At 35.4% G+C, this 16,000-nt stretch overlaps 2 protein-coding genes across 3 annotated transcripts; one reads left to right on the top strand and one right to left on the bottom strand.

The window, feature by feature from the left end:
• The first annotated feature begins 11,700 nt into the window (after positions 1 to 11,700).
• Positions 11,701 to 13,965, top strand: LOC145058283 (PWWP domain-containing protein 5-like). Of its 2 annotated transcripts, none has more exons than XM_079006209.1 (2): positions 11,701 to 11,807; positions 11,990 to 13,965. In XM_079006209.1, the coding sequence occupies exons 1-2, from the start codon at positions 11,705 to 11,707 to the stop codon at positions 13,795 to 13,797; spliced, it is 1,911 nt and encodes a 636-aa protein (XP_078862335.1). In that variant the 5' UTR covers positions 11,701 to 11,704; the 3' UTR covers positions 13,798 to 13,965. The 2 variants fall into 2 exon arrangements, with proteins under 2 accessions (XP_078862335.1, XP_078862334.1); XM_079006208.1 differs by having other exon boundaries at positions 11,924 to 13,965.
• Positions 13,966 to 14,378: 413 nt separating this feature from the next.
• LOC145058427 (small ribosomal subunit protein uS12) lies at positions 14,379 to 15,710 on the bottom strand. The gene is made up of 4 exons (XM_079006334.1): positions 15,599 to 15,710; positions 14,988 to 15,143; positions 14,789 to 14,915; positions 14,379 to 14,701 (listed from the first exon to the last, which is right to left on the bottom strand). The coding sequence occupies exons 1-4, from the start codon at positions 15,601 to 15,603 to the stop codon at positions 14,561 to 14,563; spliced, it is 429 nt and encodes a 142-aa protein (XP_078862460.1). The 5' UTR covers positions 15,604 to 15,710; the 3' UTR covers positions 14,379 to 14,560.
• Positions 15,711 to 16,000: the final 290 nt, after the last annotated feature.

Below are 16,000 nucleotides of genomic sequence, written 5' to 3'. Positions count from 1 at the left end.
CATAACAAGCCAGCATGCATACATATCGTCACATACTGTCAGACGTATCTGGGGTGTCTGACTACCCTTCGGTCCGAACAATCAAACTCTACTACTATCACATACAACATATCAAGCTATCATATAACATGTCAGGTACTAACGAACTTAGATGATATCACAAAGACAATCATCTATCATACAACTCCTACTGGTGGGTCGGCATTGAGGCCTTAGACCCACCGTTACTGGAAGGTAACTCACCTCAAAGTAGCTGCTGAACTGATCGGGAACCGACTGACTGCTGCTGCTCCGGGAGTCCTCCGGCTCAAGGGAAATGTTGAAATGACACAAGGATGGCTGATCTCCTTCTCCTCTTCTTGATCTACTCCTCTTACTCTTCAAAACCTTCAAGAACACACCAAGAACACCTCAAACTCTCAAGGAAACAAGGGAAAACGATGTAGGGGGAGTTCTGGGGGTGAATGGGGACGAGTTGGGACAGAATGAGAGTTTAAATAGGGTGCAAACCCTTGAAACTTAGGGTTTCATCCCGCAGCGGTGACTCGCCGAGTCCAGGATATGGACTCGTCGAGTCGCCTACTTAAAACGCGTCCTGAGTCTCGTCCCTACTCGGCGAGTCGGACCCTATGACTCGCCGAGTCTAAGGCTAAATTAGGGCAATGCTCAAATAAAATTCACATACCGGAAACCAGGTGCTACAATTTTTCAGAAAAAAAAAATCATTTTAGTCATTAGCCAGTCACGAATAACTATTTTAAAACGTAATAACTTAAAATGAATAAAATGAAAATATGAAGGCAAGAGTTGAAACTGCGACTTCTCCTTGACGGGTGGGGCGTGTTAGCTACTAAGTCAATGACTTTCTTTTTTGTATCATCAATGTTTGTTGTATTTAATATACACGTGTATTTTAAAATTATGGAAAAGACCTAGTGTAAATTAGGAGTTCGTGACATCTAATAAACAATATAACATATTAATCTTTGAGCTAATCAAAATTGTTAATTCATTCATAACTCATCTAATAAACAATTAGTTATTTCTAATGATATATTTATTAAGAAACTAAAAACTTCTAAATAGTCAAAATTGTGACTTCTCCTGGAGGGGGCGGAGCGTGTTAACTAGTAAGTTAATTACTATCTCTCTGTATTATCAGTGTTTGTTGTATTTAATGTACACATGTATTTTAAAATAAATGAAAAAGACCTAGTATAAGTCTTCAGTCCAAGACATCTAATAAACATTATGACATGATGTCGAGTTTCTCGAACTTGTTTGGATAATCTATGAAGATTCCAATGCTCATTCATGAATACTACAAGCAGCGAGCCGACATAATGGAGGACTATCTCGATGGAATAGACGAAGATCTTTGGAGATGCATCAAAAGTGGAAATTATCGTCCTAACATGCTTGAAGAAGTTGGAATTGTTGGTTCTTCTGCTAATATGGCTTTGTGAGAGAGTAAACAAGAAGCAAATGACAAGAAATGTCTTCGTGAACTACGCAGTGCTCTTCCATCAGTAGTTTACAACTACGTCAGGAGTTGTAAAACAGCAAAGAAGATTTGGGACACATTGAAAGAAAAATATCAAGGCAATGAAAAGACAAAGAAAAGCTTTGTGAAGCAATGTTTATTGGAAATGGATGAGTTCAAGCAAAAAGACAATGAATAAATAGAGTCTTATTATGATCGTTTGAACGAATTGATATTCAAATGCACACGACATGGTGTTCCTCGTTCGACTCTAGTGTACAATCTTACTCATCTGATGGGATTGACAAAAGAATGGAGAAACATTAGCCTTATGATCAAAACTCAAAAGAGTTTCGATGGGTATTCATTGGCTGATCTGTATAATGATCAAAACCAAAGCCCATGAAAGTGAGATAAACGAAATTGATGAAGAAGGAAAGTTGAGATTGGGTGGCCCATTGGCACTGATGTCAAAAGTGACTGCCAAGGATTCTGAAGTCGAATATGATGAAGAAGAAAAACCTGAGGAAGAAGGCTTTCTGGTTAACTCTGGAGATGAAGCGGTGACTTACTATTCGAATAACAAAGTGAAGAAGTTCTTCAAAAAGCCATTCAAACTAAATATAAGAACAACAATGAGTTTGAGGGGAATAACTCATCGTGAAGAAGTGTAAAGGTCGAGTCGAAAGTGGAAAAGAAGGAAGTTAAGAATGTGGTTGAGAATAAAAGATGAAGGTCAAAGGTGATTTGGGTTATGGTTGCAATTATTGCAATGGGTCGGATCACTTAGCAAAAGATTGTATGTTGAAAAGGAAAGAGTGAAGGACGAAGCATACTATGCAAGAAAGATTGGGGAGATAACGGCTCAAACCAAAGGAATCTCCTTGATGGCTAAAAGAAGAGACGAGGATGATGCTACATATTAGATATGGTCTTCGGGTCTGATGATGAAGAAGTGAGAGAATCCTACGCATGGTGCAATGTATGCTCAGTTCGAAGAAGGTGGTTCTGATGATGATAAAATCTCAAGAAGATGCTTTGTCTCGACAGGTGCTGACAAATCTCCATTGACGTCGAATGTACGTAATCTTCTTTAATCTATTAATATTCTTTCAAATAAATATCATGCAATTTTAACAAATTTTGATGATACTCTTTCTATCTTAATGATATGTTGATTTCCATGAGTAGATAAGCTGAACAATCGAAATCATTACTATATGATGTTCGAAACAAATTGGAAGTGAAGAAGAGTGTTATTGAGAATTTAGAGTTTCAACAAGGAATGTTATAGTAGATAGAGATTTTATTATGACTGATAACATGTTGTTAGTTAAACAGAGGAATATTTACTGTAATTTTGCTAAACGTTTGTATGCTAAGTTGACTGAATTGCATCATTCATCTAATATATGCAAAGAACAACATCTTCCTTTCTTAGCTTATGAGAAAGAAAAAGGTAGATGCAACTTCTTATGATTGTGAAAAGAAAATATTTGAGTATGACAAAGTTCTTAATGATTCATATGCATGTCGAATAGTTAATATTAATGAATGTTTAAATGTTGATGATGTTGTGCATAGTGTTAATGAAACTCTAACTAAAAGTGAACAAGTTAAAATTTTGAATATGACTGAAAATTCGACATCTGATTCTCAACAAAATTTTACTGATATTGAAGATAATTATGATAATATCAGTGAAATTAAGGCAGATGAGAATGTTGATTGTTCATAATTATTTGTTATTAATGTCAATTCGATAGCTAAATGCAAAGAAATATGTTATGATTCAATGTCAAATGTTAACAGTGATCAACTTTCTACTTCCAATGTTTGTGCGTGTTGTGGTAGAAGACTATGTGAGAGATGAGGATGACGTTTCGAATGAAACACCTATTCCTTGAGTTGTAGTTGAACAGGCCTATGAAGAATCAAAAGAGTACACAAAGGTGTTGAAAGAAAAATGTCAACATTATCTGGAATCATACTCAGTAGTCTATCCAAGAATCAAGTGTATAGATAATGTTATATTTCAAAATCAAGTATTTGTCACCTCAGTAATGGTGATAAGGTGAATCTAGATAATTGAACAAACTAGTTGAGGAAGACAATAAATAAGTGACAAAAGATGGTTTTTATTCGAATCAAAGCACAGTCGAAAATGGTTTGAACAAAAACTCAACAACTTTTCAACGACAAAACCAAAACTTGTTTGGGAAGTAAAAACGGAAAAATCAAGTGTTGATAATAAAAACAATGAAAATGTTTCAAAACCTCAAAAGACCAAAACACAAGTTTTCAAAGAAAAAGTAGAAAAATCGGTTTGTGAGGAAGGTATTTCGAATACCAAAGCACGAAACAAAGCTTATTGGAAAAATGTAAAAGTTTTTAAGCAAAAATCATCTGAACAAGTTCAAACATTTTCTCAAAATAAGACGTCATTTCAAAACAAGCCATCCTAAAAGCAAAATGGTTTTCCAAAAGGTCGAACCAATGTTCAAAATCAATTTCGACCACATAATGTTGAACATTATGGAAATGGAAGCTATGTTTCAAATCATCTTCAAAAAGGTTTTGGTCAAAATCATGAAAATGAACGTTTTGTTCAAAACAAAGGTCAAATGAATTTTAATCCAACTTATGATCAAATATGTTTTCAACAAAATCAACAAGTTTTTCAACATAACAATGTTGGTTATAGTAATCGATACCAAAATCGTTTTTAAAATCCACAAAAAGGTTTATTTTCAAAACAAAAGTTTGAGAAATTGGAAGTTCAAGGAAAGAAAAATGAACCTTTCAAACCTAAAAAACCACACTTTTCAAACATTGATTTGAAGCAGCAGGTGAAGGCATCATTTGCGAAAGGGATAAGTGATGTAAGAAACATCAATCATTGGTTGGAAGGAAAAGGAAAACATGTTCAGTCGGGAAAGTACTCTCAAGAGCAAATTCAAACTACTTATGAGACTTACTTAAATGATTCGATGTGTGGAAGTTCTTCGCCACATGAGTCAAATCTGGTTGTGAAGAAGTTGAAAGAAATTCCTAAGAAGAAAAATGATGCATTTCAGAAAAAAGGATGAATAAGTGAAAATCAATGTTGAACCTTTCTCATTGAATGATTACATTTCGATTCCTAAAGCCAATGAGATTGACTTAATTGACAGTTTCAAATCGAAAGTTCGTAGTTGTGTTATAGGTTCATCATTTCACAATGCATTTCCAACTAATGTCCAAGGACCCAAAAGGTCTTGGGGACCTAAATTATTCTGATTAATCGCATGTATTATGCGATGATCAATATGATGGAAATTGGTACATCGATAGTTGATGCTCGTGTCACATGACTGGGAGGAAGGAGAATTTGAGAGATTGTCGAAAGCTGGACAATGCAGGAGTCGTAAAGTTTAGCAATAACTATAAATGTAAAGTTAAAGGATACGACCATGTAACGAATGGAAAATTCACAGTGAATAGAGTGGCGTATGTCGAAGGCTTAAAGCATAACTGATTAGTGTTTTCGCAACTTGTTGTGGACACTGGTAATCAGGTTCTTTTCAATGAATAAGGAAGTATTATCTCCAACAAATAGACAAATGAGGTGTTACTTTATTTGAAATGAAAAGGTGACATGTTCACTCTCGAAATGAAACCTATCGTGGGTGTTCCATCAATGTGTGACGTCTATCTTATCTTAATTTCAAAAATCTTAACAAACTGGTTTCAAATGATATTGTTTGAGGCTCACCTATCTTAAAATTTGATAACGATTCATTGTGTGCTGCTTGTGAACAGGGAAAGCAACATCGACAAGGTCATCCAATTGCCATAGATTCAAATATCATTGAACCTTTGCAATTTATTCACATTGACTTATGTGGACCTTCGACTGTTGAGATTCTCAATAAGAAGAAGTACATATTAATCATTGTTGATGATTTTTCAAGGTTTACTTGGGTTTTCTCTCTTCGACAGAAGTCTGAAATTGCCCAAGTGATGATTAACTTCATAAAAAACATAGATTTTAGTTCTAAGAATAAAGTTCGAAGGATTAAGAGTGACAATGGATCAGAATTCAAAAATCGAATTTTTGATTCATTTTTGTCTGAGTTGGGAATTTCGCATAACTTTTCGTCTCCTTACCCACCGCAACAAAATGGTGTTGTCGGAAGGAGGAATTATTCTTTATGTGAAGATGCACGAACCATGCTTACGTATGCGAATTCGCCTCAATATCTTTGGGCAGAAGCTGTTTCAACCGCTTGTTTCACACAAAATCGTTCTTTTGTTGATCGTCGTTTTAACATCACATCTTATGAAATACTGAACAAAAGAAAACCTAATGTTAAATTATTTCATTTTTTGGGTGCAGATGTTTCATCATGAATCTCAAGGTCAGTCTTTCTAAATTTCAGTCGAAAGTTGATGAAGGATTCTTCTTGGGATAGTCACACAACTTTGTTGCCTATAGGGTGTTGAACAAATGAACGAGGAAGATCGAAGAAATTTTCAATCTTACATTCGATGACTATTATGTTAAAAGAGTTGAACAATCTTTCGTTCAAAAACCTATAATTGCTAAAACAAATAATGAATCTGAAATCATGAATTCTTATGATATTGATTATGATTTGATTTTTGCAATTCCAGATAGAGCCATAGATGCTGAAACCCATCCTGATGATAATCGTGTTCCTGAAGCATCGAAACAATTTGATGATTTGACTGTAACAGGTGAAGAAAATGACATGCATTCTACATCAACTTCAAGAGTGAATGTTGAAAGAGTATTGATTTTGACTGATGATCAAGTAGAGGGGGAGCATTTGAGTTCGACATTTAATGATGACAATCATGATTCGACTATTAAGGGGGTTCATATGTGAACTACATCTCAAGTCGAGGGGGAGCATGTGTTGGACCATGCTGATGTCTAGGAGGAGCATTAGAACTCAAATCTATTGGTCGATGAGGAGCCAAGTGGATCGAATCCTGATAACATCATTATTCAAACTAATGATTTTCATGATGTCACATATAATGTTTTGAATACTGGAGAAGGTTCAGAAGCGGTTGATATTATTGAAGATACGCCTTTAGATTTTGATCCTACATATCCACCGTTGGATAAGTGGACATGAAATCATCCAAAAGAACATGTTCTTGGTGATCCAAATTCCGGTGTCTTGACATGAGCCCAGATTCGAGCCAAAAATGAAGTGATAAATGTTCATTCGGAATACTGTATGTTTAACATGTTCATTTCAAAAATAGAACCAAAAATAGTAAAGGTTTCATTAGAACACTCTGATTGGGTTGTTGCAATGCAATATGAATTGGCTGAATTCGAACGAAACAAAGTTTTGAGGTTAATTCCTAAACCAAAGGATGTTTCATTAATTGGTTTAAAATGGATTTTTATTAATAAAACTGATAAAGAAGGCAATGTGATTCGAAATAAAGCTAGATTAGTCGTGAAAGGTTATTCTCAACAAGAAGGTGTTGATTATGAGGAAACATATGCCCCTGTTGCAAGACTCGAGGTAGTACAATTTTTTCTTGCTTATGTAGTGCATAAGGTTTTCTATGTTTATCAAATGGATGTCAAATGTGCATTCCTGAATGGAGTTCTGGAGGAAACGGTCTATGTCAAACAACCACCTGGTTTCGTCAATGATAAGTATCCTTATCACCGTTATATTTTAAATAAGGCAGTCTATGGGTCGAAACAAGCACCTCATGTCTGGTATGAAACTTTGACCATTTTTTTGAAACTTGCTAAATTTAAACAAGGATAAGTTGATCCCACTTTATTTCGAAAGAAATTAGGGTTTCACCTGATGTTTTTTCAAATTTATGTCGATGACATTATTTTTGGTTCGACTGACCCTTTGTTATCTAAGGAATTTGAGGATCTCTTGAAAAGTCAATTCACAATGAGTATGATGGGAATAATTAATAATTTTTTGGGTTTGCATATTCGTCAAAGTAGGGAAAGAATCTTTATTAATCAAGAAAAATATACTTGGAACATGTTGGAAAGGTTTGGAATGACGAATAATACTAAAGTGAAAGTACCTATGGCTGTTAACAATCGCTTGAATCCTTCGTTGGATAAGCCTAATGTGGACTTAACTCATATAGAAACATGATAGTTTTGCTTTTGTATTTAATTGAAAGCCGACTTGATATTATGTTTGTTGTATGTAATTGTGCCAGATACCAATCGAACCCAAAAGAACCCCATCTCAATGATGTTAAGAATATTGTTCACTGCCTCAAAGGAACAGTTTCGTTGGGATTATGGTATCCAATGAAGACAAGATTCTTTATACAAGCTTTCTCAAATGCAGATTAGGTGGATGTCAACTTGATCGAAAAAACACAACTGGCGGATGTCAATTATTGGATGGAAAGCTTGTAAGCTAGCAATAAAAAAAAAAGCAAACCTGTGTTTCGATTTCGACTGCATAAGCAGAATACATGGTTGTTGTTGCATGCACCTCACATGTAATTTGGATTCAAAAACAATTGTGAGACTATGCAATCAATATGAAGAAAATTCCTTTGTATTGTGATTCTCAAAGTGTCATTCGCATCTACCACAATCCGGTCCAACACTCGGAAACCAAACACATTGATCTTCGATATCACTTCGTAAAGGACCACTGTCACTAACTCCAAATCATGAGTGAGGTACCTCGTCTCATGGGGCTTCAGTTTCCTCGAAGCGTAGGCTATCACATGCCCTCTCTGCATCAACACAACGCCCATACCTGCAATGGATGCATCACAATAGACTACAAAATCTAAACTCCTTTCGGGAGGGAAAGGCACTGGGGCCTCACACAACCTCTGACGTAGAGTCTCAAATGTGCCTGTTGCTCAGGCCCCAACCTAAAGGCAACGTCCTTCATGGTCAACTTGGTGATAGGAACAACAATCTTGCAGAAATCTCTGATGAGCCTCCGATAATAGCATGCCAAACCCAGGAAACTCCGAATCTCGGATGAATATCTCGGCCAGTTGACTTACGCACAAAGTAGTGAAGCCTCAGCCACCAACCAACCATGTGCACATATACAAGATGACATTATGATAGTCTACAGCAAAAAAAAAAAGATCTATAGATCACTAAGCATATCAACATCCTATCTACCAGGATACCAATCTAACAGGTCATAACAACATACCAACATTTCATAAGGAATGAATTCCTAGGCTAAGGCATCAATAATCAGGCAACATTTATACTATTTCGGCAAGATTCCTTAGCCTACACCTAGCTAACATGCAATCCTAATTGTTCATAATACAACATTTTTGCTCTGCAATACTAAAGATAACAATGAGGTATTTTTGGAAACTGTCGCTCGAGCGCTGGTCGATTGTACACACTGCTTCTCTGGGTTTTCCTCTTATAAAAAGTCTTCATTCCTTGTTAAATTCTTAAAATGTTCAAACCCTCAGTTTGAGTTTGGAATCACCCAAAGGTTCATCCAAATCCCTCAAACCAGGGCTTTGATACCAAATTGTAACCCCTCAAATTTTAGACCAAAATTTTCAAATTTTAAAACTTCAAAAAACAGAGTTTTACAACCAGATCAATTACAAATCATTTCAAAACATAAGTGTCATAGTTATCAGAGTACAAAAGATCATGTCCCAGTAATAAATTCCTAGTGTATGTGTACAATCAGACATTCGCCTTCCTGCGGTCCTGCAAAGTATCTGCCACATACAAATCAAGAATTGTAAGCACAAAGTTTAGTGAGTTCCCCAAGATACCACATACATCACGGCGTAAAATAAATAGTTATGGGTTATCAACAACCCTAGGACTATCAGTAGTCCCAGTGAGCTAACAACATGCTCGAGAGGTTATCTACAACCCCCAGTTGGCTGTCAGTAGCCCCAGTTACAACAAACATCATATCAACACATAACATATCATAACATAACATAACAACTAGACCTAACTGGTCATAATATTACTGTTATCCTTCCACGCGGGTAAGAGTAAGCGAGGAGACTCACCTAGTACCGATGACACGAAAACCTAGCACCCGAAGTGCCAGATCTAGAGTCTGCCTAGTTAACAAAATAATTAACCTTAATTAAAATTAAGGTCCAAACCACTCACAAGTCCAAGGTCAACAGTTAATCCTTATAGGGGCAAAAAGGACCATTTCCCCCCTCCCTAGGTCCAAAACCCTAAAGTTTGACCAAAAGACAAAGTCAGCAAAAGTCAACACCCAACAAGTACGATGGGCGTACCATCAGACTAAACACTCGATGGGGATCCTCCAGACTATGTTGCGCCTAGCTGTGAGTATGCACAACGTAATCTACAGACTTCCATTTCCTCACTTTTGAGGTCTTAATCCGTTAAGACAACCATTCCATCCATATATTTGACTAATTTAAGACCTCTTAATACATAAAGTTGTGGGCTTTAAGCCTTTGCATGTCTAGGAGAGGCTAAAACACCATTTTACCTGTTCTAAAGTACTTTACTCATGCATGAGGTCAAAAGAAAGATCAAGCAAGCATTTTTATTAACCTAGGTGCCTTAAGATTCATGAAAGGACAACTTAAACTCTATGAAGAGTCTCAATATCCTAAAGGTCCAAACTTAGGGACTTAAACTCATGAATCTTACACTAAAGAGATCTAGAAGAATACTAGCCAATGTATAAACTTTATACTTGAAAATGATGCACAAAGGGGGGGAGTTTCTGGATCTCTAAGCTGGATGACACCTTCTTCTTATTCTATAACCTTCTTTTTCTTCTACAAGAGTCAAGAACCACTCAAAACTTGCAAAAACACACACTCAGGCTACACAAAACAAAATTAGGGTCTTAGAGAGGGTTGGAGGCTAATAAGGGTGGCTAGAAATGAGACCATAATATTCTTTGTATAGGGACCAAAGAAAATATCAGGGTTTTGCATATGAGCCTAGTACACTTAACGTACCCATTGGTACGCCCAATGTAATTTGCATTGTGAATGAGTACGATGTGCGTACTCATGCGTACGCCCCACTTACTGACTTGCCAACCTATCATTTTAAGGGACTGATTTTTACATAAAAAGGAAAGATTCAAGAATGATAATTGTACCTTATTTTGGGATGTTACATATATATATATATATATATATATATATATATATATATATATATATATATATATATATATATATATATATATATATATTTTTCTAAAGTGAAAAGAATTAATACAATATATATAAAATCAATGACTATGAACCAAAACTAAAGTCAATGCCTATGTGTCAAGTGGCAGATCCAGGCCGAAAGTTAACCGGGGTCCACTATATCGTTTCTGGCCGATTGGAGCGGCTTCCGGTGACTGGCCGATTGTGTCTCTGGCTACTTTTCTTGGTCTGAAAGTCGGTAAAAGAAGAAATTTGTTTTTTTTATGGTACAGAAGAAAAAGTAAGAGGTGTCGTTCTTTTATTAAATGGGGAGAATGGAGATATATGAGTATAAAATAGAAAAAAATATATATATTTTTACCTATATATATTTAAGGTGAGCCAACGTACCTTAAGTGGTGTCATATACCCCACTTACCAAATGGTTGCTCCACTAAAACGCCATTGTATGTGTCAAAAGGATAGCTGGGTTACCCATTCGTTTTGTCTACAGTTACCAAATACAGCCGACAAAAAACAGTTTATTCTCTTAAAAAGCAGGAAAAAGACTTTAGAAACTGAAATGATAAAATCAAAATACATAGTGGTGTCGTTTCCTCATTTTTCCTTTAATAAAATCAGATAACATTAGTTTCAACCCCTTTCTAAATCGCGTAAACACTTTGTTGGGAAAAACGAGTTTTTATTGCCTCTTTACAACTATGTCTTAGCTTTAACAACTATGTCTTAGCTTTAACTTATTGCAAATTTATTAATATGCTTTTAAATTTTTAATACCCATCATGCACAAAAGCTCATAAACGTTTTTTGAAATAAGTTGTCATAATATTGTATTAATCTATTATTTCTCAATAAAAATTTTCAAACATATTTGATTAATTATTAGTTTATTACGAGATATCAATAAAAAAATTTATTTACGAAGCTGTTGAAATATCACTTTGAAATTAACCAACGGTATATTTAAAATAAAAATAAAAATAGTCAATCAAATACACTATTTAATTTTGTCCGAAAATAGTTTTGATTTAAATGCCATGTCCAAATGTCTCCACTGTTGATGTGGATGCAGCCCTACCCCTCTGTTACTCTCTCGATCTCTCAACGAAGATTTTCGCGCGTCGATTCACACCAGGTATGCTTAATCGCAACTGTTATCAGCTATTGACACACACTACTTGCAGGCTTTTTCTTATGATTGATTCGTTGATATGTTCGTTTTAGATTTATCGTTCATTTTATGATTTTTAGGTTATTGTCAATTAATGTCTACGAACCTTGATACCATTGAATCGAGTTCCGATGCTGTTGTTTCAGCTGAACTTCCGAGTAACAGTGATGCCGCGTTAAGTAACGAGGTTAACGTTGCGGTTGCTGTTGGGGATGAATTGTTAGAATCGAATACTGGAACCCTAACGACGAAACCGTCTTCTGATCATGATGGAGGTGGTACTGTTGCTCATGATTCGGTTAATGATTCTAGGGTTTCTCGAGCTGAAAGAGAAAATGTTGAGAAAGTTCTAGATGAAAAGGCAGAAGAAGAAGTTAATCACGAGGAAAAGGAAGAAGAAGTTAATCATGAGGAAAAGGAAGAAGAAGAAGAAGTTAATGATGAGGAAAAGGAAGGTGAGTATAAGGTCTCCGATCTGGTTTGGGCAAAGGTAAGGAACTATCCATGGTGGCCTGGACAGATATTTGATCCATCTTCTTCAACAGATGTAGCAAGGAAATACTCAAAGAAAAAAGGGTTTCTCATAGCATATTTTGGTGACCAAAGCTTTGCTTGGAATGAGAAGTCAAAAATCAAGCCATTTAGGAAGAATTTCTCAAAAATGGTGAACCAAAGTAACAGCACAAAGTTTCTTCATGCTGTTGATTGTGCTTTGGATGAAGCTTTGAGGCGAATCGAGTTTGGATTATCCTGTTCTTGCTTGTCCAAAGAGGTATATGAGAAAATCAAATCCCAAACATTTGTTAATGCTGGAATTAAGAAAGAAGATAGTAGAATCAATGGTGGTGATCGCTTTTCTACTGTTGCCACTTTCAAACCTGCTAATGTTGTTCAATCTGTGCAAGATTTAGCTAGAGAACAGTTTGATGGATTCAACAAATTGCAGGTTTTGTCACTTAATACTCAGTTATTCTCATACTATCGTTGGAAAGGGTATCATCAATTTTCTACACGCTATTTTTTAGATGGATTAGATGAGAAAGTAGAAGAGAATTGTTCTGAGATTCCTCTAATTGCAAAACCATCTTCTTCAGATGAAAAGGTTTCATCTAAAAAAAGGAAGTTGAAAGATAAGAAGATTGTTAAAGATGAAAAACAAAAACCAGCTTCTGTAAGCGAAGAAGAGAAAGTTTCTAAAAAAAGAAAGTTAAATGGTTCTGATAGTGTGAATTCACAGAAACATAAACACAAACGCATGCGTAATGGTAATGGTGATACTGATACGATCCCAAAAAAGAAACTGACAAAAGATGGTGGCAAAAAAAGTCGGAATGGAATTGCAGATAGAAAGCCATCAGCTCCAATTCCGATTCCAACACCAAAAAGACTCTTTGGGGTTGGTGACAGCATCTGTAGAATTGCTAAAAAACTATCATTGTCGCCTTTGATTCCCATTCCCAAGAAGGAATCCGAATCGGAATCCCAATTCCAGTCCCAGGTATCAAAGGATTCCGATTCCGCTTCCAATTCCAATTCCAATTCTGTTGATGAGAAGCGTGTTGACCAAACTCAGGAGTCAACAAAGTCTGATGATGTGTCAACCAAATCTGAGATAAGTGATTCAAGTCTGAAAACCACAAGCAAAGAGAAGTTTGCTGCACTGATTCTAAAGTTTACAAATTTGGATTCCATTCCATCGGTGACAAATCTGAATGAGATATTTAGGGTGTATGGGAGTTTGATGGAATCAGAGACTGAAGTGTTGAAGAAGAGTAGTTGTGCTAAAGTTGTGTTTGAGGAAAAAACAAATGCAGAAGCTGCTTTTAGTAGTGCTGGAAAGTTTGGTATTTTTGGACCTTCTCTTATTAGTTACAGACTTGATTATTCACCAACACCAAGGAAAATCTATACAAGAAAGGGAAAGAAAAAGAATGGAAAAGGCGATTCCGTTTGATGATTAAGGTGAGGTAATGTACTTTTAGCTACAAATTATATATAATTAGGTAGCCTTAAGGTTATAACAAGAGAGAGGTTATGAACTAGTGTTTTTTTTAATGTAACAAGTCATGTTGGATTTTGTATTGCTAGTAAGGATATGTTTAGTTTACTATTGTTTGAACCATAGTTCTTTAGATGAAAATTGACAAATATTGTTGTTTGTTTTGTTAGAAAAAAGGTCTAAACCCAAATCTGATGCTATACTTTCAAATAAAGTTTCATATCCTGTTAAAATATTTTAACATATCAAAAACATTTTGTATTCATTTCATTTTGGTGTTAGTTAAGTTTTTTGGTTAAAATATTTTAACATATCATTAACCTTTATTCGTTGTTTATCGATAATTTGTTTAGATAATTACCAATAAGGCTTTGGTAAAAGAACTTGAAAAACATCATTTTGTAAGTTAAAGAAAAGTAGTATTTACATATTTTTATATAATATATAAAATTTTTCTACCAAGATACTGATATTCAAAACTTCAAACAAATCAAACACAAAAAAAAAGCAAAAACATTCACTAATAGAAAGTGATATAAAAGTAGGCAAAAACAGTTATCTAAATAAATTGTGTTTACCAAAATCACATTACAAAACAAGAACAAATCGTCTGCCCTCTGCAAACACAAATCTAAAACCACAATTCCATTTGAACTCTTCAACAAACATATCAAAACTAAGACAAAAGTCACCAGTAAAACCTCCTCAGAAATATCACTTAAGATCTTGGCTTCTCCTTCTTCTCCTTGAAAAGAGCCAAAAGTGAAACACCAGAAACCTTCACCACCTTGAACCTAACTCCAGGAATATCTCCCACAGCATGTCCCTTACGTCCAAATCCAGCAATCAAAACTTCATCCTGTCAAACAAACAATCACAAATTATACACATCATGAAAGAATTCACACAAGTGTTTGTAATTGAAATAACAAAATTGGGTACAAACGTTTTCTTCAATGTAGTTCAAGCAACCATCATTGGGGACGAAAGCAGCAATCTTCTTTCCATTCTTGATGAGTTGAACTCTAGCACACTTTCGGATAGCAGAGTTAGGCTGCTTAGCTTCAATACCACTGTCAAAATGGAGAAAGTTTAGGTTTTGGAATTGAGAAATGAATAGACGAATTTGAGGATTTAGGGTTTACATTTTCTCAAGGACGATGCCTTTAGCGTGAGAAGAACCAGCGAATGGTTTCTTCCATTCGTTACCAAGGTGAGACTTCTTGTATGATTTGTCAGCCCATCTTTGTCTGCGGCGATGTGACTTCAGCTTGCGTCCAGCTCCCATTCCATGTGTCTTTCTGCAAATTCAATCAATATGAGCAAACACCATCGCCATAGAAAAAACCATATACAGTTCTCAAATTGTTTAATTCCTTTTCCGATTTTCATCACATCGAATCATCGAAGACGTATCCTCATGTCAAGCTATGTATTCACAGTCCGCATATGTATATCAATATGAAATCTAAGCCGGTTTCCGACTTACTAGATCTAAACACTATTTCAAATCATAATAATAAACAAAAATAGCGAATTGTAATCTTTTAAATCTGTTTCGTACGTTGATTAAGCTAAAACAGTGTTTGATTCATGTATCCGGTTTAGTTATCAACGAAACTGTATCCAATGAGCAAATAACTACTGGAATCATGTATATGAACTCATATAATCCACGAATACAATTTTGACAAAAACAGAACACATTCAAGAGAAGAAGCAGAAGATAGATATGATCAAAGACGGTGGTGCTTACCCCATGTTTGCGAGATTTGAGTGAAACGCTGACGGCGCGTAGGTTCCGAGCGAGACCTTGAAGAAGAAGCGGCTGCCTTGTGATAAAAACCCTACTTCTTGTGACGAATGAAGCAGAGATCATGTTTTTATATGGGTGGGTCATGACTAATGACGATTGTGCGAAACAGAATGGGCCAACCAATGACTCTTTTTTTGGGCCTTGTAATTGGGCCGAGCCGTTGTTATTTTAACAAAAAGAATTAACAAAAACTAAATGTTTTTTACGGCCTATTAGAAAAAAGGAAAATAAGAAGAAGCAAAACGAAAAAAAAAATCACTAAAAAAATCCTAACATATCATCTTCGAATGATTGAAAAAAATCTATCATGTCTATAATAACGCTTTTTAAACGGTAAACCCT

Source organism: Lactuca serriola, chromosome 6 (genome assembly GCF_051521515.1).
Source record: "Lactuca serriola cultivar US96UC23 chromosome 6, Lser_US96UC23_V15, whole genome shotgun sequence".
NCBI lineage: Eukaryota > Viridiplantae > Streptophyta > Magnoliopsida > Asterales > Asteraceae > Lactuca > Lactuca serriola.
Note: the sequence above shows the minus strand (reverse complement) of the source record. Positions and strands in the feature narration are given on the sequence as shown.

Excerpts from the sequence above, each read along its gene's own strand:
- LOC145058283 (XM_079006208.1), top strand. The coding sequence starts at position 11,705 with ATGCCATGTCCAAATGTCTCCACTGTTGATGTGGATGCAGCCCTACCC. Across the intron at positions 11,808-11,923 it reads CGCGCGTCGATTCACACCAG|GTTATTGTCAATTAATGTCT; the intron begins GTATGCTTAATC and ends TATGATTTTTAG.
- LOC145058427 (XM_079006334.1), bottom strand. Across the intron at positions 14,916-14,987 it reads GGCATCGTCCTTGAGAAAAT|TGGTATTGAAGCTAAGCAGC; the intron begins GTAAACCCTAAA and ends CCATTTTGACAG. Across the intron at positions 14,702-14,788 it reads TGAACTACATTGAAGAAAAC|GATGAAGTTTTGATTGCTGG; the intron begins GTTTGTACCCAA and ends TTTGTTTGACAG.